Consider the following 27,205-nt stretch of genomic DNA (forward strand, 5'->3'; position numbering starts at 1 on the left):
GAAGAGTACTTATTCCAGTTATTCTCATATAAAATATGATAATTTCCCAAACAGCCAAGCCAAGCATCATTTCACACACAAGGGGCCACCAGACACAAGCTATGTCACTATTTCTGACACCTCCACATTGTCTGAACAAATCTATTTCCTTTTCATCAGATCTCTATGTAATCTACATTCAGTGATGTCATGTTCTTAGTGCTGTGCTTTATTCCATTCTGTGGAATCCATGATTGGATTCCATTCTGGGGGAGTCCCTTCGGCACAGCAACATGCCTCCTTGACATTTCCGTCGGATAGTTCCAGAATCATTTTGCGTATTCATTAGAATATTTGCTTAGCAGAAATCCTTGAAATGATGAATCAACCTCTCACTGTTCCAATGTGGTCGTATGCACCTGCATTCCCCTTGGAGAAATTCAGGATCAATACATTCTCAAGTCGAAGATGCTTATCCCACTCACAAGCTAAGAAACGTGTCTTACAGAACCCATGATATACTGTAATGTGGCACAGTACCAGTACAAGTGTCCATGTGTAACGGCTAAACCGGCAAAAAAAAAAAGAGAAATAAAAATAATGCCAATTCAAGCAAAAAAAATAGGAGACCTTCCTTGGAGTGAAGACCATTTGACAAGCAATTAAGGACTTGTTCGTTGTCTTGCTTGGGCTATTTCCTAAACGCAAGCATTAGTTAGCATTAATAGCTTCTCACGGTAATTAAAACGCCCTTCTAAATGATCCTGGTGCCCGACCAGACAGTGCAGTATGTCCCCTGTGTCTCCAGACAAGCCCAGCCTACCCCACCCATCCTCCCACCTCGGGCCACATTTCCCTCCCTCTGGCCTGACTTTGTGCGGATGGACGAGCCCATCCCTCACGGTCCTCCCAGACAGCTGTGCTTAGCCTGCAGAATGGAGAGAGAGACTTTGGGACATAGCTTACTGGATGAAAGCAAGCATTTGTTTCCTAATGGAACCTTCAGCCCTCCCGGAAGATGAATTATATTCTGTACACCCAGAAATAAGACGTTGGCACCATCACCGTCTTGGTAAGTGATCACTTTCTGAGGGTATGACATCCCAGGCTAATTCTGGTTTTGTTTTGTTTTAGCACAGACTGGCTGATGTGTGATACAGTGTTCAGGTAATAGGGGACATGTTGATGGTATTGTATCTAATAATATTTGCAAATCTGTAAGATTGCACAGTTAGTATCGAATTCTATGAATGTGGAAATTCCCCTCACTGATAATATCACCTGTATTATGGGAAATGCATCATCCTAATCAATCTGAAATGGCTTTCCCTTTCCTATGCATTTTCATTTCCAAATACTAAGAGAAAAAGCCCAAACAAATTAAACAGAAACTTGCTTTGGCATGCTAGACGGAAGGGGAAATATCGAATGCAATTTCTGAGAAGACGGACAGACAGACTGACAGACAGACAGGTCTTATCATGGATGCAGCAGCTGTCAGGAACAGCCCAGGTGACAGAAAGGCATCATCTCATCAGCCTTCCCACATCCTGTCAATCCTGCACAATGGACTGATTGACATATCCCTTATATACACCACTACAGCAACCTTCCCACAGCCTGTCAATCCTGCACAATGGACTGATTGACATATCCCTTATATACACCACTACAGCAACCTTCCCACAGCCTGTCAATCCTGCACAATGGACTGATTGACATATCCCTTATATACACCACTACAGCAACCTTCCCACAGCCTGTCAATCCTGCACAATGGACTGATTGACATATCCCTTATATACACCACTACAGCAACCTTCCCACAGCCTGTCAATCCTGCACAATGGACTGATTGACATATCCCTTATATACACCACTACAGCAACCTTCCCACAGCCTGTCAATCCTGCACAATGGACTGATTGACATATCCCTTACTGTATATACGGCAACCTTCCTTTAAGCCGACCTTAAAACAACACTATTTCAGTATGAGAGTATATTTCTTTCCTTCCTCAACTCGACATCGGAGAGATGAACATTTGCTTTCATGCTTCACTCCTAAACTGAAAAGGAAGTTAAATGAGAGAGAGAGAAAAAGAGAGAGAGAGAGAGAGAGAGAGAGAGAGAAGAAGGAAGGAGATGTAATGAGAGTGTTTACAGGAGGTTCCTGTCCATCGGTGAAAGGCAGTCTGCTCATTAAGCTATAGGGAGAACAGAGAAGGCAGTCTGCTCATTAAGCTATAGGGAGAACATAGAAGGCAGTCTGCTCATTAAACTATAGGGAGAACAGAGAAGGCAGTCTGCTCATTAATCTATAGGGAGAACAGAGAAGGCAGTCCGCTCATTAAACTATAGGGAGAACAGAGAAGGCAGTATGCTCATTAATCTATAGGGAGAACAGAGAAGGCAGTATGCTCATTAATCTATAGGGAGAACAGAGAAGGCAGTCTGCTCATTAATCTATAGGAAGAACAGAGAAGGCAGTCTGCTCATTAATCTATAGGGAGAACAGAGAAGGCAGTCTGCTCATTAATCTATAGGGAGAACAGAGAAGGCAGTCTGCTCATTAATCTATAGGGAGAACAGAGAAGGCAGTCTGCTCATTCATCTATAGGTAGAACAGAGAAGGCAGTATGCTCATTCATCTATAGTGAGAACAGAGAAGGCAGTCTGCTCATTCATCTATAGTGAGAACAGAGAAGGCAGTCTGCTCATTCATCTATAGTGAGAACAGAGAAGGCAGTCTGCTCATTCATCTATAGTGAGAACAGAGAAGGCAGTCTGCTCATTCATCTATAATGAGAAGTGTGTGTGATGATCGAGCCACTGGTCTGGATCTTTCTGCATGGATTCATGAGTTTCTCTGTGGGACACACACACTTCTGATGATATTGTGGTTCCCAGATTGCCACAAAACACATGGCTAACAGTGACAGAAAGTCCTTTCTGGAGCTCTGTCCTCCATCCCCCCTGTCCCTCATTCCTCTCTGACACAATAACATTATGGACCGATTTTATACATATCTAATATACTCCATTGGCATCTGTAACATGCCAGGCAACATCCCAACAAGGCAGTAGCGTTGAACAGTAAAAGGAGCCTTCTTTGTGCTACAGCGCAGAGGGTGTTGGATGTATATACACGGCTGCCTGCTACTTGACTGTGATGGTATTTCATTGAGTGTTTGGCAGGCGTGGCACTGCAGCATTGCTGAAGGAAACAGCTGTTCTCCACAGACAGACAGGCAGACAGAATAACAGACAGACAGAATAACAGACAGACCGAATAACAGACAGACAGACATACCCTTGAGCCACCATGGCTTTATAGGAGTAGAGGTAACAGGCCAGTTCATGTGGTTAATAGATGGTAGTAGTGGAAGACAGGCCAGTTCCTGTGGTTAATAGATGGTAGTAGTGGTAAACAGTGGAAGACAGGCCAGTTCCTGTGGTTAATAGATGGTAGTAGTGGAAGACAGGCCAGTTCCTGTGGTTAATAGATGGTAGTAGTGGAAGACAGGCCAGTTCCTGTGGTTAATAGATGGTAGTAGTGGTAAACAGTGGAAGGCAGGCCAGTTCCTGTGGTTAATAGATGGTAGTAGTGGTAAACAGTGGAAGACAGGCCAGTTCCTGTGGTTAATAGATGGTAGTAGTGGTAAACAGTGGAAGACAGGCCAGTTCATGTGGTTAATATATGGTAGTAGTGGTAAACAGTGGAAGACAGGCCAGTTCATGTGGTTAATAGATGGTAGTAGTGGTAAACAGTGGAAGACAGGCCAGTTCCTGTGGTTAATAGATGGTAGTAGTGGTAAACAGTGGAAGACAGGCCAGTTCATGTGGTTAATAGATGGTAGTAGTGGTAAACAGTGGAAGACAGGCCAGTTCATGTGGTTAATAGATGGTAGTGGTGGTAAACAGTGGAAGGTGGGCCAGTTCCTGTGGTTAATAGATGGTAGTAGTGGTAAACAGTGGAAGACAGGCCAGTTCATGTGGTTAATAGATGGTAGTAGTGGTAAACAGTGGAAGACAGGCCAGTTCATGTGGTTAATAGATGGTAGTAGTGGAAGACAGGCCAGTTCATGTGGTTAATAGATGGTAGTAGTGGTAAACAGTGGAAGACAGGTCAGTTCATGTGGTTAATAGATGGTAGTAGTGGAAGACAGGCCAGTTCATGTGGTTAATAGATGGTAGTAGTGGTAAACAGTGGAAGACAGGTCAGTTCCTGTGGTTAATAGATGGTAGTAGTGGTAAACAGTGGAAGACAGGCCAGTTCATGTGGTTAATAGATGGTAGTAGTGGTAAACAGTGGAAGACAGGCCAGTTCATGTGGTTAATAGATGGTAGTAGTGGTAAACAGTGGGAGACAGGCCAGTTCCTGTGGTTAATAGATGGTAGTAGTGGTAAACAGTGGGAGACAGGCCAGTTCCTGTGGTTAATAGATGGTAGTAGTGGTAAACAGTGGAAGGCAGGCCAGTTCCTGTGGTTAATAGATGGTAGTAGTGGTAAACAGTGGAAGACAGGCCAGTTCCTGTGGTTAATAGATGGTAGTAGTGGTAAACAGTGGAAGACAGGCCAGTTCCTGTGGTTAATAGATGGTAGTAGTGGTAAACAGTGGAAGACAGGTCAGTTCCTGTGGTTAATAGATGGTAGTAGTGGTAAACAGTGGAAGACAGGCCAGTTCCTGTGGTTAATAGATGGTAATAGTGGTAAACAGTGGAAGACAGGTCAGTTCCTGTGGTTAATAGATGGTAGTAGTGGTAAACAGTGGAAGACAGGTCAGTTCCTGTGGTTAATAGATGGTAGTAGTGGTAAACAGTGGAAGACAGGCCAGTTCCTGTGGTTAATAGATGGTAGTAGTGGTAAACAGTGGAAGACAGGCCAGTTCATGTGGTTAATAGATGGTAGTAGTGGTAAACAGTGGAAGACAGGCCAGTTCATGTGGTTAATAGATGGTAGTGGTGGTAAACAGTGGAAGGTGGGCCAGTTCCTGTGGTTAATAGATGGTAGTAGTGGTAAACAGTGGAAGACAGGCCAGTTCATGTGGTTAATAGATGGTAGTAGTGGAAGACAGGCCCGTTCATGTGGTTAATAGATGGTAGTAGTGGAAGACAGGCCCGTTCATGTGGTTAATAGATGGTAGTAGTGGTAAACAGTGGAAGACAAGGTCAGTTCCTGTGGTTAATAGATGGTAATAGTGGTAAACAGTGGAAGACAGGTCAGTTCCTGTGGTTAATAGATGGTAGTAGTGGTAAACAGTGGAAGACAGGTCAGTTCCTGTGGTTAATAGATGGTAGTAGTGGTAAACAGTGGAAGACAGGTCAGTTCCTGTGGTTAATAGATGGTAGTAGTGGTAAACAGTGGAAGACAGGCCAGTTCATGTGGTTAATAGATGGTAGTAGTGGAAGACAGGCCAGTTCATGTGGTTAATAGATGGTAGTAGTGGAAGACAGGCCAGTTCCTGTGGTTAATAGATGGTAGTAGTGGAGGACAGGCCAGTTCCTGTGGTTAATAGATGGTAGTAGTGGTAAACAGTGGAAGACAGGCCAGTTCATGTGGTTAATAGATGGTAGTAGTGGTAAACAGTGGAAGACAGGCCAGTTCATGTGGTTAATAGATGGTAGTAGTGGTAAACAGTGGAAGACAGGCCAGTTCCTGTGGTTAATAGATGGTAGTAGTGGAAGACAGGCCCGTTCATGTGGTTAATAGATGGTAGTAGTGGTAAACAGTGGAAGACAAGGTCAGTTCCTGTGGTTAATAGATGGTAGTAGTGGTAAACAGTGGAAGACAGGCCAGTTCCTGTGGTTAATAGATGGTAGTAGTGTTAAACAGTGGAAGGCAGGCCAGTTCCTGTGGTTAATAGATGGTAGTAGTGGTAAACAGTGGAAGACAGGTCAGTTCCTGTGGTTAATATACATATGCTAGTAGGGGTCAACAGTGTGTCTAGACACACTAAAGCACTAGGCCACTACATGCCAATGATTGAAGTAGGACACACTGCTAATAGTATTCAGGGAGGTTGAATGTGACTTAAATGTTATGTCTGCGTCCCACAAGACACCACATTCCCACTATAAAGCTACGGTCTGCACTGAACTCAAAAACACCATAATTCAAATAACCAGCAAGTAAAATACATTGATCAGAGCCTGTACTATTGACCTTAGGAGGACAGATACTGTATATGTTAATACCTGGTGCCTTGACTAAAACAGGAATGATGAATGTCATTACAGGATATCAAGAGAGAGTAAATGAACATGTGACTTCTCTCTTCCTCCCCCCAGCTAGCTGTGCTAAATATTTCTCTGTGCATCTGTCCTAAATTGAGAGGTGATTTATAAAATGGAGAGCCGGCGGTAATGCATTACTAATACCATTAAAGCATTGCATTTCTTAATTCCTTTCACGGGAACTTGGTACCCTTCTGCTGTCTGAAAAGCAGGTCCTTTTTCCTCCCTTCTAAAATAATTGAATCCAACGCGACCACCTTCAGGCGAAACTGTGAAAGTAGTTAGAGTCATTTCTTGGTCACATTATCATCATGATCAGATCTGTAATGAAGCAGAATAATGCCCTTTGCCTTATTGGGGAATGTGAGGATGTGCTCTTGTTATATTTGCCACAGTATCAGAACAACACAAGGGAGAGGAATTAACATCTACTAATTAGACCGTTATAACAAAATATTACCGTTGTGGACCCCAGGAAGAGTAGCTACTTCTTCTGCAAAAGCTAACGGGGATCCAAATAAACAAATAAATAAACAAATGTCAATTATATTGAACATCTTCAATGTTTTACATAAAAGGGTCGGCACTTTTCACATTACATAAATTAATGTGCAACACAATGACATAAAATCCCATTTCGTACAGGTACCTATGGAATAAATGGAACTGGACAGCATATTGCACTTTTCACTATTTCAGTCAGAACTTATGTATCATGGGAAATCAATATGAATCTAGAATAACTACAGCACAAAATCAAAGAATGACTATGTGGTGTATGTATGAACTCCACAAAGATACACTGTCCCATGTAGACACATGTCAGGGTTTAACTGTATTTGATAACCAATTATGCCTTTGGTAGATCTAGTTAAAAATATCTATGTGGATTCTGGACATGATACAATGCTTTTTCCCCAGGGCTATAAAGGGCTGTTTGGTTTATTTCACCAGTTAAACTTGAATATAGGAGCGCTGCCAACCCGCTGAGGGAATTAAGCAGAGTGAAATGCAGAGTGGTGCTGCTGAATGGGCAGATTGGCAGGCCTACCCTTCTACTCTACTCTAACAAGTCCACACAATGAACACACGACCAGCCCCATTACCCCCCGAGCTACAGTGGAGAGACAGGGAGGCAGGGGCTGAAGATGAAAGACATTTTCATAAGCCCATCCGCAGTCTATTATTGGCCACTTGTAATTGATCCCTATACTGGTCAAGCCTTCTCACAATAGTGATGTTGAACATAGACCTACTAATGTCTACTCATAATGATGTGAAGTTGTTATAATGAAATATGTTTCTGTAGGATATGATCTTGAATATTGTTTCTCCCCTTTGACAGAAGTAGAACTTTGTCTGTGGGAAAAAGTACAAAATGGATACATCTATCTACATGTTAATGGTATAGGATACATCTATCTACATGCTAATGGTACAGGAGGATCATTCTATGTACATTTTAACGGTATAGGATACATCTATCTACATGCTAATGGTACAGGATACATCTATCTACATTTTAACGGTATAGGATACATCTATCTACATGCTAATAGTACAGGATACTATCTACATTTTAATGGTACAGGATCATTCTATCTACATTTTAATGGTACAGGATCATTCTATCTACATTTTAATGGTACAGGATCATTCTATCTACATTTTAATGGTACAGGATCATTCTATCTACATTTTAATGGTACAGGATCATTCTATCTACATTTTAATGGTACAGGATCATTCTATGTACATTTTAACGGTATAGGATCATTCTATGTACATGTTAATGGTACAGGATACATCTATCTACATTTTAATGGTACAGGATACATCTGGCTACATTTTAATGGTATAGGATCATTCTATCTAGATTTTAATGGTACAGGATACATCTATCTACATTTTAATGGTACAGGATACATCTATCTACATTTTAGTATTTTGAATTTGACTACAAATGAGTTGTAGCTGTAGTACACTTCACCAGCACAGTGTTGTTTGGGAGAGAGGATATTTCATTTCCAAGGTATTTTTTATATAGGTTGTTGTGTCGGTCATCAGTCGTGTTAAGCGACTCCAGTTTAAAAAGGAAAGGCTGAAATAAATGCAGTACATAACAGTGGAAGGGAAATGGTCTTGACTTGATTGGCATCAAATGATTGTAGCGTCTGATCTTCTTCTCACATACATCACAGTAAAAACCAAAGGGTTGGTTCACTGGTACGCAGCAATCAATCTGGTTCATTACATGGATTCAAGTAGCTTTGTCTTTAAAAATATATATATATATATTTTGCTGTGAAATGAAGTAGCTCTTTTTAGCAAGTTTTATAGCAACATGTCATGAATTGAAATGATTACTATAGTGATGAAAGATTCATAACGATGATACACACTTCCTGCAACAATATCTTTGAATACATTCGTGTGAAAAAAGGATCTATTCTGTATCCTTTTATTTAGCCGCTACATTTTGCTTAAATTCCAAACCCATAGACACAATAAATTACTACCATACATTTCATGAAGCAGAAGGCATAGAGGGTAATTTACTGTAGGATTGACTTGCCATTTGTTCTCATAAGTAGTGAAAGAAGTCACCTCACTTTTAATGCAAATTCATACAGATCCCTAATGGCCATAGACATATAATTCTATAGTGAGAACAGCAGAGATGTTAGAAAGATGACAAACCTCTGACGTCAGTCCTCCTGGCTTTGAGAGAGACATCAGGACAGCACACCATTCAGTGGTGATGAAAGCCCTGCAGCCTGTAAAAAGAAGAAGACAGATATTTTTGTCATGTGCATAAACATCTCGGTTCTGTTGTGTGAAGGCATCACTGTGATATGCAGTACATAGAACCATTTAACAAACACACATGCACTCATGTACAAGTACACGGACGGATGGACGGACAGACGGACGGACGGACAGAAACCTGAAACCTGAATATATTAATTGTACTCAACATCTTATGTATCAGTATCAATAAAACTGAGACCTACAAAACAGTCAATACTGATCTAACATATCTAGTAGCATTGTTCTAAAGCAGCAGTCTACCCTTCCTCTCTTTATAGACAGTGGAGGGAGGTGAGGACACAGTGAGGACTCTCAATGCCTCTCCTCTCCCAGGCAGGCAGGCAGGCAGGAAGGCAGGCAGGCAGGAAGGCAGGCAGCCAGGCAGCCAGGCAGGCAGGCAGGCACTCTACGCTGCCTGGCTGATAACAGGGTCATTAATCATGCGTTCACAGACTACTCTCTATCAGACGTAAGTCCTATGATTATGGCCATTGATTGGGGTGAAATAGTCCTCTGCTACTGCTGCTGCTTGGAACAATCTAGTCCAGGCTTGTTGGGGCGTGATTGTTTATTAGTTGACTCATTGATTAAAGAATGAAAGCTAACAAAATGGAGTTTGAATGATTTCACTCTCATTACTATGTGTAGTAGATGATCGACGCTGTGGTTCAGTAGGTCCATAGGACATATAGTATAGTATAGTAGTATATCGAGTATAGTATAGTATTGTGCAGTACAGTGTAGTATAGTGTAGTATAGTATAGTGTGGCATAGTATAGTGTAGCATAGTATAGTGTGGTATAGTATGGATGGGGCATAGTGTGACATAGTTTAGTATAGTGTAGCATAGTGTGATATAGTTTAGTATAGTGTAGTGTAGGATAGCATGGTTTTCCAAACTGGGTACTGGGGCCCCCTTGGGTGCACATTTTGGTTTTTGCCCAGGAATTACACAGCTGATTCAAATAACAAACTCATCAGCTTGGATTATTTGAATCAGCTGTGTAGTGCTAGGGGGAAACTAAATGTGCATCCCCAGTTAGGGCTCCAGGACAGGGTATTATGGGAAACCCTGTAGCATAGTATAGTATAGTATAGTATAGTATAGTATAGTATAGCATAGCATAGCATAGCATAGCATAGTATAGTATAGTATAGTATAGTATAGTCAACATGGCTCAATTCCCCCAAGGAGTAATATGTTTTATCATTTTAAATGTTTTACAAATTTACAAGGGAGGTTCATTCTCCCCTTTCTACTGTCATTTCCCCCTTTCTACTAGATTATGTTAATAACAAGTTAATAATCAGATGGGGAATTGCTACATATGTACAATACAATGTATCACATATAAAGTACAGGTATTAGATAAATATTAATTGTTGAACTTGGATTCAATAAGGAAAGATAAACAAGGTGTATTGAAGGAATTATAGACACAATTCACAAACTGTATTCACCTCATTATTCACTGAAATATGGGCGGGTCTTACTTCCGGTTAAGCACTTTGGGCCAATAGTTTGCCGCTAGCTAGCTATCGCTTCTCACAACTTTCCAGACATGGATTCACACAAAACAGGCATAGCAGCGACTTATTTATACAGTCCTATGTAATGACAGTTAGACAAATCCTAAATAGTGTCTGTTTCCCTTCACCTGATTAAATGTGACAGTAATGACAGTTGGAGTTAAATTCAATCCCTGTCTATTCTCAGCGCTCCCTCATTGTCTTTCAAACCATATGCTGCTGGACAAACAAAGATTTTACATAGAACACCCTAACCTGAAAATACACAACAGAGAGAACACACATAATAAGCTTTCTTTTTTAAAGGAGGATACAGAATTAGGGCAGTCTAAAACATGGATTGAAATAGAAACGTGACAAAGCTCCCGGGGCCAGTCAAAATGGCTTCGGTCTCTGTGTGCCCCACTAATGAAAGGATGTGGCTGTGTGGACACTGAACACCTGTGGTGGTTTGTCTGGTTTTACACAGTAGCTATGTGTTGTAGCTATGTCTTTTCCTTACATTGTCAGATAAATACTGGGAAACTACAAGACATTCGATATGAAACATGCTTCGTTGTAGTTTGAGTATAACATTTGAAATGAGTGCAAAATAAAAATATTTTTTTGTCTACCTCTATGGCGTCTGCTTTTCAGTGGTCAGGTGTGAGCATGTCTATGGATTTGCGGAAAAGATTTTTACACTAAGTGTTCCTTGCAAATGTGGTTGATGCTTATCTTGTATGTTACGATATCTGACTTCTATCTGCCAAGATTTACATAGTGAATACACTTCACTTAATAAGGTGAAAATGAGCAAGGAGAACAGAGAAAGGGATGTGTATGTGAGTGTGTGTGTTTCTTAAGCTTCCTAAAGCAGCCACACACCAACTCCTGTAGATAAAACCCATAGCGAGCTCTGTCACTCAATTAATGTCACTTTTTATCTTCTGTTAACATACCTGCCATCCTCAGCGAGGAATTAAAGCACTCTCTCTCTATCTCTCTCTCTCTCTCTGGGGGAGTAAGAAGTAAGCTAAGGGGAGTAAGAAGAAGCTAAGCAGAAGGCCGGGTGGATTAAATTTAGAGCTAATAATTTAGCGGTGTAAAAAAAGGACAGATTTGGGGTTCACAACCCAAATGTTTTCTTCATACTAAAACATGAATGTCTTTTGGTTTCTTTAAATACTAGTATGGTGTGATAAATAACAGGTCTAATATAAATAAACTGGCTGGTACCACCCCACCACATAGGAGACGGCTCAAATGGCGGCATGGAAATCGCTGACATTTTGTGGCAGAGTTTTTCTCACTTGCCCGGCAGCAGCAAATCCCCTGTTGAGAGGACTTGAGTGTGAAATCCATTTAGGACAGATTCCTGCAGAAAGCTTGTCATCTCATTGAAAAGATACCCCTCTCAAAATATGGAACAAGGCCTGTAGGTGTCAAATGCATCACATTCTTATAGCCTCAGTCCCCCAGCCAATCTCCTGTTTATTTAGTTAGTGTGTGTACACAGAGAAAACAAGCCAGGGTAATTGTTTCTTGTTTAATTTCCTATCTATACGTGGCAGCGGAAACAAGCATGTCCTCGGGCAGCAAACAAACATGACTGCAGTACCAAGGTTACTGAATCACAGAGAGAAGAACATGTCTGAAAAGGAGCACGTTAAAGGATTCCGTGAGAAAGTCCCTGAGGATGACAGTACAGCAGGCCCCAGATCAGTTTTTACTAAGACCACGTCCTAAACGGAACCCTATTTCCTATTTAGTACACTACTAAAGCTCCACGGATGATGTAGGGAATAGGTTGCCATTTGAGACGCCTCCTAAGGCCGTTCTGCAGCAGACCCACTCCTGACCTTGCCTTTAAACATGACAATGGATTCACTTTTAGAAGTCTTACTCATACTTCCAGCGTGTTTGTACGAGGTTTCACGGTATCACACAGACGGCATATTGAAGCAGGCAGGAGAGGGTAAGCTGTATTTTATTATCCTCAGAGCAGCTTTGTTCCTCTACATCCTAGTAGTTCACCACTCACCCTTTAAGTCATTTTATAACACAATCCTGTACTAGACAGACTGTGCTTGGGGAGTCACAAAGTGTATATTGATAGACTACACCATGCTACACCATTCAGAGTTAAAACCCCAGTCATTTTCCAATAGGAAACTACATCTGAAAGCCCTAGAATGGCAGATGTGGCAGACACGTCTGTCGCAGTTCCCTGCAGCCTCCAGTTGCTTAGTTACTTTCAGCGGGTGGCTCATGCTCTCTAGGCCATAGGGGACGTAGGGTCTAACTTCTCCTTCCGTATCCTTCCATCTCCCCTGCAGTGTTAGCTGAGAGGGGGATGTAGGGTCTAATGTCTCCTTCCGTATCCTTCCACCTCCCCTTCAGTGTTAGCTGAGAGGTGGGCTGGGAACTATGTTGTGGGAGCCGTTCCCATGGAGAAGTGGACTGGTGGGAGGTCAGATAAGGATGAACTACTACTGTTCTACTGTTCCAGAAGGAAACTGCTGCACTACCATTCTAGATTAACATGGTCACTGAGGAGGAAACTGCTGCACTACCATTCTAGATTAACATGGTCACTGAGGAGGAGACTGCTGCATTACCATTCTAGATTAACATGGTCACTGAGGAGGAGGCAGCTGCATTACCATTCTAGATTAACATGGTCACTGAGGAGGAGACTGCTGCACTACCATTCTAGATTAACATGGTCACTGAGGAGGAGGCTGCTGCACTACCATTCTAGATTAACATGGTCACTGAAGAGGAAGCTGCTTCACTGATACTCCACAGCGTATGTACTGTACAATGTTGTCAAAACTGTCAGCTAAACACCAAGAAAGACATTTGAAGAATTTCAGAAGTGTTTAGAGTTACTATTATTTCTTTCAACCCAATTCCACAATTTTCAGTGACTTCACCCCTACCCATATGTACATACTGTATCTACCTCAATGACCTCGTACCCCTGCACATCCACTCAGCACTGGTACCACGTGTATATAGCCAAGGTAACGTCACTACTTGTGTATTTATTCCTTGTGTTATCATTTTTCTACATTGTTCTCTCTGCATTGTTGGGAAGGGCTTGTAAGTAAGCATTTCACTGTAGTCTACACTAGTTGTTTACCAAGTATGTGACAAATTAGTAATTATTTGACCTCAACCTATACGCTTTTCCGGATATTCAGTGTCTGATATTTTTTTTATTTTTATTTTACCTTTATTTAACTAGGCAAGTCAGTTAAGAACAAATTCTTATTTTCAATGACGGCCTAGTGGGTTAACTGCCTGTTCAGGGGCAGAACGACAGATTTGTACCTTGTCAGCTCGGGGATTTGAACTTGCAGCCTTTCGGTTACTAGCCCAACACTCTAACCACTAGGCTACCCTAGGCTACTGAGATGTCTAAGTGTGCTTCCCAAATGACACCCTATTCCCTACATACAGTGCCTTCGGGAATGATTTAGACGCCTTGACTTTTTCCACATTTTGTTACATTATAGCCTTATTCTAAAATGGATACACAATACCCCATAATGAAAAACAGATGTTAGGAAATTTTAGCAAATTTATAATAACTTAAAAACAGAAATACCTTATTTACATAAGTATTCAGACCCTTTGCTATTAGACTCAAAATTGAGCTCAGGTGCATCCTGTTTCCATTGATCATCCTTGAAATGTTTCTACAACTCGATTGGAGTCCACCTGTGGTAAATTCAATTGATTGGACATGATTTGGAAAGGCACACACCTGTCTATATAAGGTCTCACAGTTGACAGTGCATGTCAGAGCAAAAACCAAGCCATGAGATTGAAAGAGTCGTCTGTAGAGCTCAGAGACAGGATTGTGTCGAGGATCAGATCTGGGGAAGGGTACCAAAAAATGTCTGCAGCACAGCCCGCTGGGAGTTTGCCAAAAGGCACCTAAAGACTCTCAGACCATGAGAAACAAAATTCTCTGGTCTGATGTAACCAAGATTGAACTCTTTGGTCTGAATGCCAAGCGTCACGTCTGGAGGAAACATAGCACCATCCCTGCACCATCCCTACGGTGGTGGAAGAATCAGGCTGTGGAGGTGTTTTTCAGCGGCAGGGACTGGGAGACTAGTCAGGATCGAGGCAAAGACGAACAGAGCAAAGTACAGAGAGTTCCTTAATGAAAACCTTCTCCAGAGCTCCCAGGACCTCAGACTGGGGCGAAGGTTCGCCCTCCAAAAGGACAACGACACTGTAACGATCTTCATCTTCATGGGATGAGGAGTAGGAAGGATCGGACCAAAACACAGCGTGGTAAGTGTCCATAATTATTTATTAACACAGAACACGAAAATAGAAAATAACCAAGTGAATGTAAGAAATGAAAATCGAAACAGTCCTGAAAGGTGAAAACACAAAACAGGAAACAACTACCCACAAACACCAGGTGGGAAAAGGCTACCTAAGTATGGTTCTCAATCAGAGACAATGATAGACAGCTGCCTCTGATTGGGAACCATACCAGGCCAAACACAAAGAAAAGAAAACATAGAACAACAACATAGAATACCCACCCCGACTCACGCCCCGACCAAACCAAAATAGAGACATAAAAAAGGAACTAAGGTCAGGGCGTGACAGACCCTAAGCACACAGCCAAGACAACGCAGGAGTGGCATCGGAACAAGTCTCTGAATGTCCTTGAGGGGCCCATCCAGAGCCCGGACTTAAACCTGATCGCACATCTCTGGTGAGACCTGAAAATAGCTGTGCAGCAACACTCCCCATCCTACCTGACAGAGCTTGAGAGGATCTGCAGAGAAGAATAAAAGAAACTCCCCAAATACAGGTGTGCCAAGCTTGTAGTGTCATACCCAAGAAGACTTGAGGCTGTAATCGCTGCCAAAGGTGCTTCAACAAAGTACTGAGTAAAGGGTGTGAATACTTATTTAAATGTAATATTTCCATTTTTTATTTTTAACAATTTACAAGCATTTTTTTTAAACTATTTTTGCTTTGTCATTATGGGGTATTGTGTGTAGATTGATGAGGGGGAAAAAACAATTTAATCAATTTTAGAATAAGGCTGTAATGTAACAAAATGTGGAAAAAGTCAAGGGGTCTGAATACTTTCCGAAGGCACTGTAGTGCACTACTTTTGACCAGAGCTCTATGTAGTATATATGGAATAGGGCACCATTTGGGATGCGTACTAAGGCTCAGTCAGTATATAGGTTAAATCTCACATTTATAGGATAGGATTGTTGCAGAATCAAATGAGATCTTGACCTCCACCTGGCACAGACAGAAAACCTGGAGTTAACTACCTGGGGTTAACCACCTGGGGTTAACTACCTGGGGGTAACTACCTGGGGTTAACTACCTGGGGTTAACTACCTGGGGGTAACTACCTGGGGGTAACTACCTGGGGTTAACTACCTGGGGTTAACTACCTGGGGGTAACTACCTGGGGTTAACTACCTGGGGTTAACTACCTGGGGTTAACTACCTGGGGGTAACTACCTGGGGGTAACTACCTGGGGTTAACTACCTGGGAGTAACTACCTGGGGTTAACTACCTGGGGTTAACTACCTGGGGTTAACTACCTGGGGGTAACTACCTGGGGGTAACTACCTGGGGGTAACTACCTGGGGTTAACTACCTGGGATTAACGAAGCAGATATGGATCGTGATGAAAGGCTTCCTATCCTGCTGTAAGAAACAGCATGAGGTACGCTCTTAGAAAAAAGGCTTCCAAAAGGATTCTTCGGCTTTCCCCATAGGAGAACCCTTTTTGGTTCCAGGAAGAACCCTTTTGGGTTCCATGTACAGCCCTTTGTGAAAAGGGTTCTACCTGGAACCAAAAAGGGTTATTCTACGGGGACAGCCGAAGAACGCTTTTAGGTTGTAGATATTACCTTTTTTCCTAAGAGTGTGTTCTAGATTGTAGATAGCAGGGACCGTATATCAAGCGTCTCAGAGGAGTTCTGATTTAAGATCAGTGTTACCTTTTAAATCACAATGAATAAGATTAGATGGACAGGAGGGACATACTCTTAGATCAGTACGTCTACTCTAAGACACTTGATACATACGGCCACAAGTCTGAGCCAAATGGTAATATACTGTATAGCAGTGTTTCTCAACCTCCGGTCCACGGGCCGGTGCCAGTCCACGGGATGTTGCTGGCTGATCCCTGATTTAGTCAAGGAGGAAAAATCACAGTTTATCAGTACCTGACACAAGAGGGACCAGAGTATGCTGGTTCGTGGTAAAAAATAACTTGAGAAATACTGGTGTACAGATGTAGGATCTTAATGTGATCACCCTGTTGCAGGATAACTTTTCTGCAGTGCAGGACATTTAAAACTTGTAGTGTGTTTTAAAAAGACTTCTGAAGTTTGTAATTTCAACGTTGACATTTCAGACTTAATTTTCCCTGACGAAAAATGTGTCAACCCCTACAAAAATGTCCATTCATTATAATCCACATAATAATGAACATTTTCTATTGCTGCAGGATTATTTTCCTGCTGTAGCAAACTGTCTCAAATGAAGATCCTACATCTGTATACGTCAACCAAAGACTCGTCACTCTTCCTGTCCCTGCCGAGGTGAGGTGTCTGTCTGCACAGACCAGTGAAGCATGTGAAAATGACTCCACGTTGACTCTGTCATACTCTGTCATACCATCTCCTCTGTTCTGTCCCTTTAGATGTCACCCAACCCACTGCCAGCAGCTACTATTAGCCTGCACAATAATTATTATGGAGAATATATGGTCAGTAATAGCTCCATTGGTGCCTCAGCACCTTTGATATGGAAATGTGCTGGTGTATATTTGACTAACTACACATGTGGGCTATGGAAGCGTGGTAAGACAATGAAGAGTGGAGGTTCCTTTGGGGACTCTGTTCTAAAATGCTTCAACAAATTGGGACTGAGGGTATGCCTCTTTGAACATGTGTTGAAGCCCTCACCGCCCATATGCATGTCAAATTGACATATGACAAATTGCAAAAGTCATTGATGGAATAACTTGACGGCAGATAATGAACTCATATGGCTCACTGGACTATGTGACTCCCTGCCAGACAGGTTGTCACAAAAGGCTGAGAGAATCAACTCGTAACAAAAATAATACATATCTTCTGGACGAGTCTTGAGATCTTATGAATCATATAATTGATATTGCCCAATCAAAAACATTTTTAAATGTCTGTGGATTTTTCTCTTCAGACATAAAGACAGTATTTGTTCACAAAAATAATTACCTCATGATTACTGAATAATATCACAATAAAATACATTAATATTAGAACAATGAAATATAATATTTCCATAAAGGAGAAGATGGATAAACAGTCGACACTAAGAACGACAACCCCGTGCGTATCAGCCACAGCCAGTACAAAGAGAGATAAAAGGGTCTTACCTTCCTTTACCAGAACATGAGAGTAGACACACACTATATGAACAGGCAGACGAGAGAGAACCCATCATTGTTCTCCCACACACACAGCTTGCTCTGGCTCTCTCTCTATCTCTGTCTCTCTCTGTCTCCCTCTGCTTCTCTCTTTCTTTCTCTCTCTGGATGGATGGAAATATGCTGGAGTAACAGTCTACCCCCAGCACCATCCCCCCCTCCATCACCGCTCGGAATCCCACCCTGTGCATACAGTCTCTCTCTCTCTCTCTCTCTCCCATATGATCATGCGATGTGTGTGAGAGTGAGTGCGCTTGTAAGTATATAGTATGTCAATGTGTGTGTGTGTTTGCACGTATGCATGCGTGTGTGTGTGTATTTTTGCGTGCATGTTATGTGTATGTGTGTGCATGCATGGAGTGAGTGTGTGTATTACTACTGTACAAGTGTGTATTTCTGTTTCACCAGAGGGCTAGCTACTAGCGAAAACAAACAGGAACCTTCCCGACCCCAGCCCCCCCGGGCCCCCCAGTCCCCCAGTCCTGGGCGACAGCCATCAGAAGGCAGCAGAGAGGATATATCCCACATCTGTTTTACCAGCCCCTAGGGGAGCACACGACTCCAGATACTTACCCCAGCTGCATTATAAACACGTTAATGCTTCCATTATATGGAATAGGAGCGTCGCTGTTTTAACATGGAGGAGAGAAGAGGGAGACGTGGAAGGGCAAGCCTGGGCACCACCACGTTCTGCTGACTGGAGGGATTTCACCCCGTCTACTGTCTCCACACAGCTGGGCCGGCCGGACTAAATAGGGTGTCATTTGGGACGCAGTCTTTTCACCCAGACCATTCAGATTGGGGATACATCTCTAAGCAGCTAGCAGGGGCAGCAAGGCAGACTACTACTTAACAAATACCTCCATATTTCTCCACCGACTGATTTTCCTTTTGTGGTTTTAATTGTTGCTGCAGATTTCAGTACTCAATCAAAATCATTTTTATTTCATTACATTTCCATCCATCTAAATGTTCTAACAGTGAGCAATGTAGAGGGATGAATTGTACAGATGGAAGATGCACAAACCCGCACACACACACACACACACACACACACACACAGTATAGTAACGCTGATGTTGTACATTGCTATGCTGGAAAGATAAGGATATTTTTTTGTTAAATGTCACATGTGAATTCTCCTATAGATAATTAACATACTTTTTTAATGACTAATTTCACTCTGTATGATTTTGTAAACATAAATATGTGTTGCATACTGTATGTTATATTTGTACCATATAATTAATGGACCCATTAGAACCCAGTTACTGAACATGTTTGATATGTCTCTCTCTCTATATGTTATTATTGGAGGATGATGGTACTACTAAACAGACATAAACAATCATATCTATGTCATTCTGTCTCTAATCTACTAGTAAAATGTACGCCGTGGGATTTAGTACCAACTATTTTCTGAGGAGTCATTTCTCCATTTTCAATATACACTATTTTACAACATGTGTGTGTTTTAGTTCATGACATTTCTGAAAGGCAATGACAAAATAAATGGTGTTGTAAACTCTCTCATTAAAAATCTAATTCATTAGTTCCCAACTGCCTTTGTTCCACATGCCCACTGAGAGAACAAAGGATTTGAACCCCCACCATAACATACCATACGCCCCTCACACTGGTTCCTCACTAACACATCTTACAACCATCTCTGTTGCATTCTTCTGCGTGTACGTTGGACGGGCTGGTATTCAAGGTTCAGTGTATTACCATGTCTAAAGAAATAGGGTTTTATAATCCCTTGCCATGGAGTATAATATAATACAGAGTGTATATAATACAGAGTGTATATAATACAGTGTTTATAATACAGAGTGTATATAATACAGAGTGTATATAATACAGTGTGTATATAATACAGAGTGTATATAATACAGTGTTTATAATACAGAGTGTATATAATACAGTGTTTATAATACAGAGTGTATATAATACAGAGTGTATATAATACAGTGTGTATATAATACAGAGTGTATATAATACAGAGTGTATATAATACAGAGTGTATATAATACAGTGTTTATAATACAGAGTGTATATAATACAGAGTGTATATAATACAGTGTTTATAATACAGAGTGTATATAATACAGAGTGTATATAATACAGTGTTTATAATACAGAGTGTATATAATACAGAGTGTATATAATACAGTGTTTATAATACAGAGTGTATATAATACAGAGTGTATATAATACAGTGTTTATAATACAGAGTGTATATAATACAGAGTGTATATAATACAGAGTGTATATAATACAGAGAGTGTATATAATACAGAGTGTATATAATACAGTGTGTATATAATACAGAGTATATATAATACACAGTGTATATAATACAGAGTGTATATAACACAGAGTGTATATAATACAGAGTGTATATAATACAGAGTGTATATAATACAGAGTGTATATAATACAGTGTGTATAGGCTGTATTCTGATAACTATAATTAGTGGATATGGTTGGTTATTACCGTGGGTTAGTGAAATATCCCTAGCAGTGGAATGAAGTGTAACACGGATGCCTACATTATTATTTAAAAAATATTCACAACTATGCAATAGGTCTAGTTAACCTCCTGGTCTACTTCCTCATTTCAATGTAGATTGTTCTATCTGCACCAGCAATTGGATATCAGAGTTTAAAAAATAAAATAATCATTTGTGCAAAACATTTCATATATATATATATATATATATTCTTTTTTTAATGTAAATCAAATCCTATATGGAATGTGTACAAGACAGTCTAACTATATATATATATGAGCTCATATGAACAAGACAGTCTAACTATATATATATGAGCTCATATGAACAAGACAGTCTAACTATACATATATATGAGCTCATATGAACAAGACAGTCTAACTATATATATATATGAGCTCATATGAACAAGACAGAAATTGTGAGGAAAAGGAAGAGCATTTGAGAAACGCTGTATTTCCCTGGTGAATGAATGGCCAAACCATGACAGTGCCCAGACAGGCCTGCTAGAGTATGGAAAAGGCTACGGCTACAGTGATACCACTTCCTATGAAGTACATACCTATAATACTTGATCATGTATTATAGTACACGTACAATGTGTTATGTCACTGGCTATTTGTGTGGTAAATCTACTGTCCCATGTCCTCAGGACAACGTGAGCAATGTCACCACACCCAAGGATTATCCAGCATATAGCGGCAAGCCCAAGCCCTTCACAGACTGCACGACTGAGTGCTATGCACATAAATGCATTACAAGGACAAACTCTGCATAGCCAGAATGAGGCTGATATCTGTTGCAGGGCGCAGGGCTGAGTGGATGAGAGGGATGCCAAAGCATTTAAGTGCAGTTGAATTTCATCCAATTACAGTAAAGATCCCAGTTGTGATAACTGCATGTGACGGTTGAATAATTTCTTCTTTTATAATACTTAGTGTCCCTTTTCAGATATACTGTTATGTCTAGAATACACACGTCTAGTAACACAAAGCTATGGCATGTGGTTTTGTTAGGATGTATCCATCTGGTCAGAACAATGCATACGTCCTCTGACAGCAGGATGAAGAACCAAGGGGACTATGGTACACAGTAACACTACAAGTCAAAGAGTTCTTACACATTCTCTCTACAGAATCATTATCCATACCATTCTATAAAAGTACCAGCTGTATTCGTTAGTGCAGAAGTGTCATATTATTTTGCCAAACATACCTGTATGCATATACATTGTTCGTGGACATCATATCATTTGTTGTAGGGAGTAATGACAGATGTAATGACAGATGATTCGAATGTCAGATTGATCAAATTGAGTCGTCATTTTCTGTAATCCATATATTGGTTTTAATTGATTTGTCTCTCTATATAAAAATAAATAACTTTGGGGTAGCTAAATAAAGGCTCTTATATTGCCCAGCCAGACACTTACACCCATATGGATTAATGTGTCTACATTTGTATTGGTAATTGTTTATAGCTGTAAGGGGTTGCTATATAATCTAGTCATTTGTTGTTAAATCAGATGTTAGGTTTTTAAATGCTTCGTAGACTGTGGGTTTTAATATCTATTGAAATTCCCCCCTCTTTGATCAAAATGCATCAAAGGAAAAGCTTCAGGGCCTGAAAACTCAACTGACCCAATGGATTTGGGCTAAAAACATCTAATAGCACCATACATCCCCTCTGGGCAATTCATATAAAACACTAAAGGACTGGGTGCTGGCTAAACAGGAGAAACGTCTGAGAAAGTCAACCTCTTTCTCAGATGAAAAGGAAGGGAGAAATAGATGTGTGTGTAAAGACATCGGAGAGAGAGGGAGACAGGAAGGAGCTCCAAATGTCACACATAGCACCCCTCCTCGACAACCCCTGCTAGGCAACCCCTTCTAGGCAACCTGTGGGGTGGGGCTCCCGGGGCTGCATGGCGGCTCATCTACCTGCTCCTCCTGAGCCATCTAAGGAGATCTCCCTCTGACTGTGACACACATCCAGAAACACTAGTACACACACACACACACACACACACACACACACACACACACGTATTGATCTGCTGAGGACAAATCCTACAAGAAGCAGTGTCAGGAGACAGGGAGGTTCATGCCATAGCACAGTTATCCAATTTAGAGTTACATCCTCAACTCCAATTCATCCTCATCTCCACCACCACATCCCCTCTCCATCACATCCCCTCTCCATCACATCTCCTCTCCATCACATCCCCTCTCCATCACATCCCCTCTCCATCACATCTCCTCTCCATCACATCCCCTCTCCACCACATCCCCTCTCCATCACATCTCCTCTCCATCACATCTCCTCTCCATCACATCCCCTCTCCACCACATCCCCTCTCCATCACATCCCCTCTCCACCACATCCCCTCTCCATCACATCCCCTCTCCACCACATCTCCTCTCCATCACATCCCCTCTCCATCACATCTCCTCTCCATCAAATCCCCTCTCCATCACATCTCCTCTCCATCACATCTCCTCTCCATCACATCCCCTCTCCACCACATCCCCTCTCCATCACATCCCCTCTCCAACACATCCCCTATTCATCACATCCCCTCTCCAGCGACTGTGTGTCTCTCTCCATCACATCCCCTCTCCATCACATCCCCTTTCCACCACATCCCCTCTCCACCACATCCCCTCTCCATCACATCCCCTCTCCATCACATCCCCTCTCCACCACATCCCCACCACATCCCCTCTCCATCACATCCCCTCTCCATCACATCCCCTCTCCATCACATCCCCTCTCCACCCCATCCCCTCTCCATCACATCCCCTCTCCACCATGACTGTCTATCACTGGAGTCACCAGCAGTCAGCTGTCAAGGCCCATCAACTCTGTAACATGGCTGCCATTGTCACACTGGCCAGGACCGGTCACACCAGTCCAATATGGCTGATGCTTTTATCCAAAGTAGATTACAGTCATTTATGGCGTGCATACATTTTTGTATGTCTCCAGTAGGAATTTAACCCATGATCCTGGCATTGTAAGTGCCATTCTCTATCAATTGAGCCACACAGACACAGGAGCGCCTCTAATAGGGACATGTTAGGGGTGACTCGTCCTCCCGCTACCGAAATGTCCTCCCACTCCATCTAATGCAGCACGCTCTGGCTCCTGAATCTACAGGGTTAACCAACCAACCAATCCCTCCACAACACTGTATCCTCTCTCTCTCTACCCCCCCCCCCCCCCCCCCTCTTTCTCTCTGGTCTTCGCTGGAGAAACATAAAAACCCACTGGCCCACCATACATGGGGCTGTGCCTGCATGCCTCGGAGAAAAATGACTTGGTGGTTTTGGGCAGGGCAGCTAAATGGGCGGATACTTCAGAGTGAGGTGTCTGTGTGGAGGCTGGTGTGATGTGAAAGGCTGATTGTGTACCAGCGACTGTGTGTCTCTCAGCATTGATCCCATTACAGGATGTAAATGAAACACACAGGCGTCCCTCTTTGCTCTGGGCTCTTCAAGCAGCTCTTTGTCTCCAGGGGATTTGAACTAAGGATTCCATGACAACATGTCAGACACTGTATGAAACTGATTACATGCAGCAAAAGCGCCTCTCTCTATCAGTGCCGTGTTTCGTTCTTAGCGATGCTCCTTCCTATCTTTCCAAAAAGAAAGAGGTGCTCTGTGTTCTACCGAGCTGTGGAAACAAAGACAAAGGAAGGAAGAGACTGAAGAACTTAAGAAGACGAAGGTCCAACTTTGACCCTCAAACTAATCAAAAGGAGTGCCTGTTTTACGGTCTCTTCTCAGGTCTGTCCATTTGAAATGATCCAGGTGTATCTGTTACCTTGTTTAAAACAAGACATGTTAGGTGTTGTGAGTGAGTCAAGCTCAGCAATAAACCACAGAGTGTATGTATGTATGAGGCTAGGTAGTTACGGCAGCTGAGGGAAGCAGGACAATGAACAGACAAATATAGACAGAGTATGTGACAGAGTGTGTGAGCACCCTTCAGACTTACCCCTTGTGATAGCAGCAGGCGAAACACACACCAGGCGCAGCAGCCAGGGATGGTTCCTGGTCCTGGAGATCCTGCAGACCTCCATGGACTGTCAACCGGAGGCTGCCTTCTCTCTCTCTCTCTCTCTCTCTTCCTGGTTCATTCCCTCCCTCCTCCTCCTCCTCTCTGACATGCGCTTCAGAAGAATCAGATCACTCTCTCCAGCCTGGTACAGAGAGCAGTGAGGCACATGGGAGGGGTGTTTTGTAATCTACCAGGTTGTACCACCCAGAAGAGAAATATGAGGGGGTGGGGGGAGAAGGAGGAGAGGAGGGTTAGACTAACGCTCTCCAGCCATACCTTCCCTTCATCCCTCTGTCTGCCCTGAGATTGGTCTCTTCCTTTTTCTTTGCTCTGATTGGAGGTCCTGCTTCCCCCTCAATAACATTATAAGAATCCTAAAGAAAGAGAGAGAGAGAGAGAGGAGAGAGAGAGAGAGAGGGGTATGAGAGAGAGAGGGGGAGAAAAAGAGAGAGAGAGGGGTAAGAGAGAGAGAGAGAGAGAGAGAGAGAGAGAGAGAGGGGTAAGAGAGAGAGAGAGAGAGAGAGAGGAATAGGAGGGATAGATACCTTAAAGCTTTAAATACTGATTCAGTGGAGACTCTGGGCTTAAGACGTAGTAGACAATAGCATTATTCATTTTGACATGGGAAACAAGAAAGCTCTGACTGGGTGTTAATGCAGACTTCCACTGTCTTTTAGTTCACACGCCTCTTGCATACAGGCTTTAACCCCCAAAATTATGGTGTGTGTGTGTGTGTGTGTGTGTGTGTGTGTGTGTGTGTGTGTGTGTGTGTGTGTGTGTGTGTGTGTGTGCGGGTGTGTGTGTGTGTGTGTGTGTGCATGTGCGGGTGTGTGTGTCTAAGAATCTCCTCATGTCATGCCCCAGGGTGTCTGTCTGTCTGACTGTCTGTCACACTGTCTGCCAGCCTACCATATATCCTCCTCCCTCCACTGTTAATACATGCATTGTCCTCAGCATCATCTGCTCCTCAGCGTTATGGTTCAATAGACTTATTCTAAAGACCTGGAAATGCTTATGCAAACGTGGATATGTGAAGTTACTCATGTTAATGAATAAGCAGCGAACCATGAATGAAGGTAAACCAGAGATGTTATTCATTCTAGTGACTACAGCAGTCTGCCAGATGTTATTCATTCTAGTGACTACAGCAGTCTGCCAGAGATGTTATTCATTCTAGTGACTACAGCAGTCTGCCAGAGATGTTATTCATTCTAGTGACTACAGCAGCCTGCCAGAGATGTTATTAATTCTAGTGACTACAGCAGTCTGCCAGAGATGTTATTCATTCTAGTGACTACAGCAGTCTGCCAGATGTTATTCATTCTAGTGACTACAGCAGTCTGCCAGATATGTTATTCATTCTAGTGACTACAGCAGCCTGCCAGAGATGTTATTAATTCTAGTGACTACAGCAGCCTGCCAGAGATGTTATTCATTCTAGTGACTACAGCAGTCTGCCAGATGTTATTCATTCTAGTGACTACAGCAGTCGGCCAGATATGTTATTCATTCTAGTGACTACAGCAGTCTGCCAGAGGGTTTATTCATTCTAGTGACTACAGCAGTCTGCCAGAGATGTTATTCATTCTAGTGACTACAGCAGCCTGCCAGAGATGTTATTCATTCTAGTGACTACAGCAGTCTGCCAGATGTTATTCATTCTAGTGACTACAGCAGTCTGCCAGATATGTTATTCATTCTAGTGACTACAGCAGTCTGTCAGATGTTATTCATTCTAGTGACTACAGCAGCCTGCCAGAGATGTTATTCATTCTAGTGACTACAGCAGTCTGCCAGATGTTATTCATTCTAGTGACTACAGCAGTCTGCCAGATATGTTATTCATTCTAGTGACTACAGCAGTCTGTCAGATGTTATTCATTCTAGTGACTACAGCAGTCTGCCAGAGATGTTATTCATTCTAGTGACTACAGCAGTCTGTCAGAGCTTTTATTCATTCTAGTGACTACAGCAGTCTGCCAGAGATGTTATTCATTCTAGTGACTACAGCAGTCTGCCAGAGATGTAATTAATTCTAGTGACTACAGCAGTCTGCCAGAGATGTTATTCATTCTACTGACTACAGCAGTCTGCCAGAGATGTTATTAATTCTAGTGACTACAGCAGTCTGCCAGATATGTTATTCATTCTAGTGACTACAGCAGCCTGCCAGAGATGTTATTCATTCTAGTGACTACAGCAGCCTGCCAGAGATGTTATTCATTCTAGTGACTACAGCAGTCTGCCAGAGATGTTGTTCATTCTAGTGACTACAGCAGTCTGCCAGATGTTATTCATTCTAGTGACTACAGCAGTCTGCCAGAGATGTTATTCATTCTAGTGACTACAGCAGTCTGCCAGATATGTTATTCATTCTAGTGACTACAGCAGTCTGCCAGAGATGTTATTCATTCTAGTGACTACAGCAGTCTGCCAGATGTTATTCAATCTAGTGACTACAGCAGTCTGCCAGATGTTATTCATTCTAGTGACTACAGCAGTCTGCCAGATATGTTATTCATTCTAGTGACTACAGCAGTCTGTCAGATGTTATTCATTCTAGTGACTACAGCAGTCTGCCAGATGTTATTCATTCTAGTGACTACAG

General features: G+C 42.1%; 1 protein-coding gene across 3 annotated transcripts in view; it reads right to left on the bottom strand.

The window, feature by feature from the left end:
- LOC118937728 (flocculation protein FLO11-like) overlaps positions 1-24,743 on the bottom strand; it is a 29,583-nt gene extending 4,840 nt beyond the window's left edge. Inside the window, exons 1-2 of one of the 3 annotated variants that reach the window (XM_036938313.1) lie at positions 24,535-24,743; positions 8,916-8,992 (exon numbers count right to left, since the gene is read on the bottom strand). In XM_036938313.1, coding sequence (XP_036794208.1) covers positions 8,916-8,992; positions 24,535-24,619 — 162 coding nt within the window. In that variant the 5' untranslated portion in view covers positions 24,620-24,743. Of the gene's footprint in view, positions 1-8,915; positions 8,993-17,971; positions 18,096-24,534 lie in introns of those variants that run through there. The other 2 variants (XM_036938308.1, XM_036938316.1) reach the window with 2 other exon arrangements.
- Between the last annotated feature and the right edge of the window lie 2,462 nt (positions 24,744-27,205).

Source organism: Oncorhynchus mykiss, chromosome 2 (genome assembly GCF_013265735.2).
Source record: "Oncorhynchus mykiss isolate Arlee chromosome 2, USDA_OmykA_1.1, whole genome shotgun sequence".
NCBI lineage: Eukaryota > Metazoa > Chordata > Actinopteri > Salmoniformes > Salmonidae > Oncorhynchus > Oncorhynchus mykiss.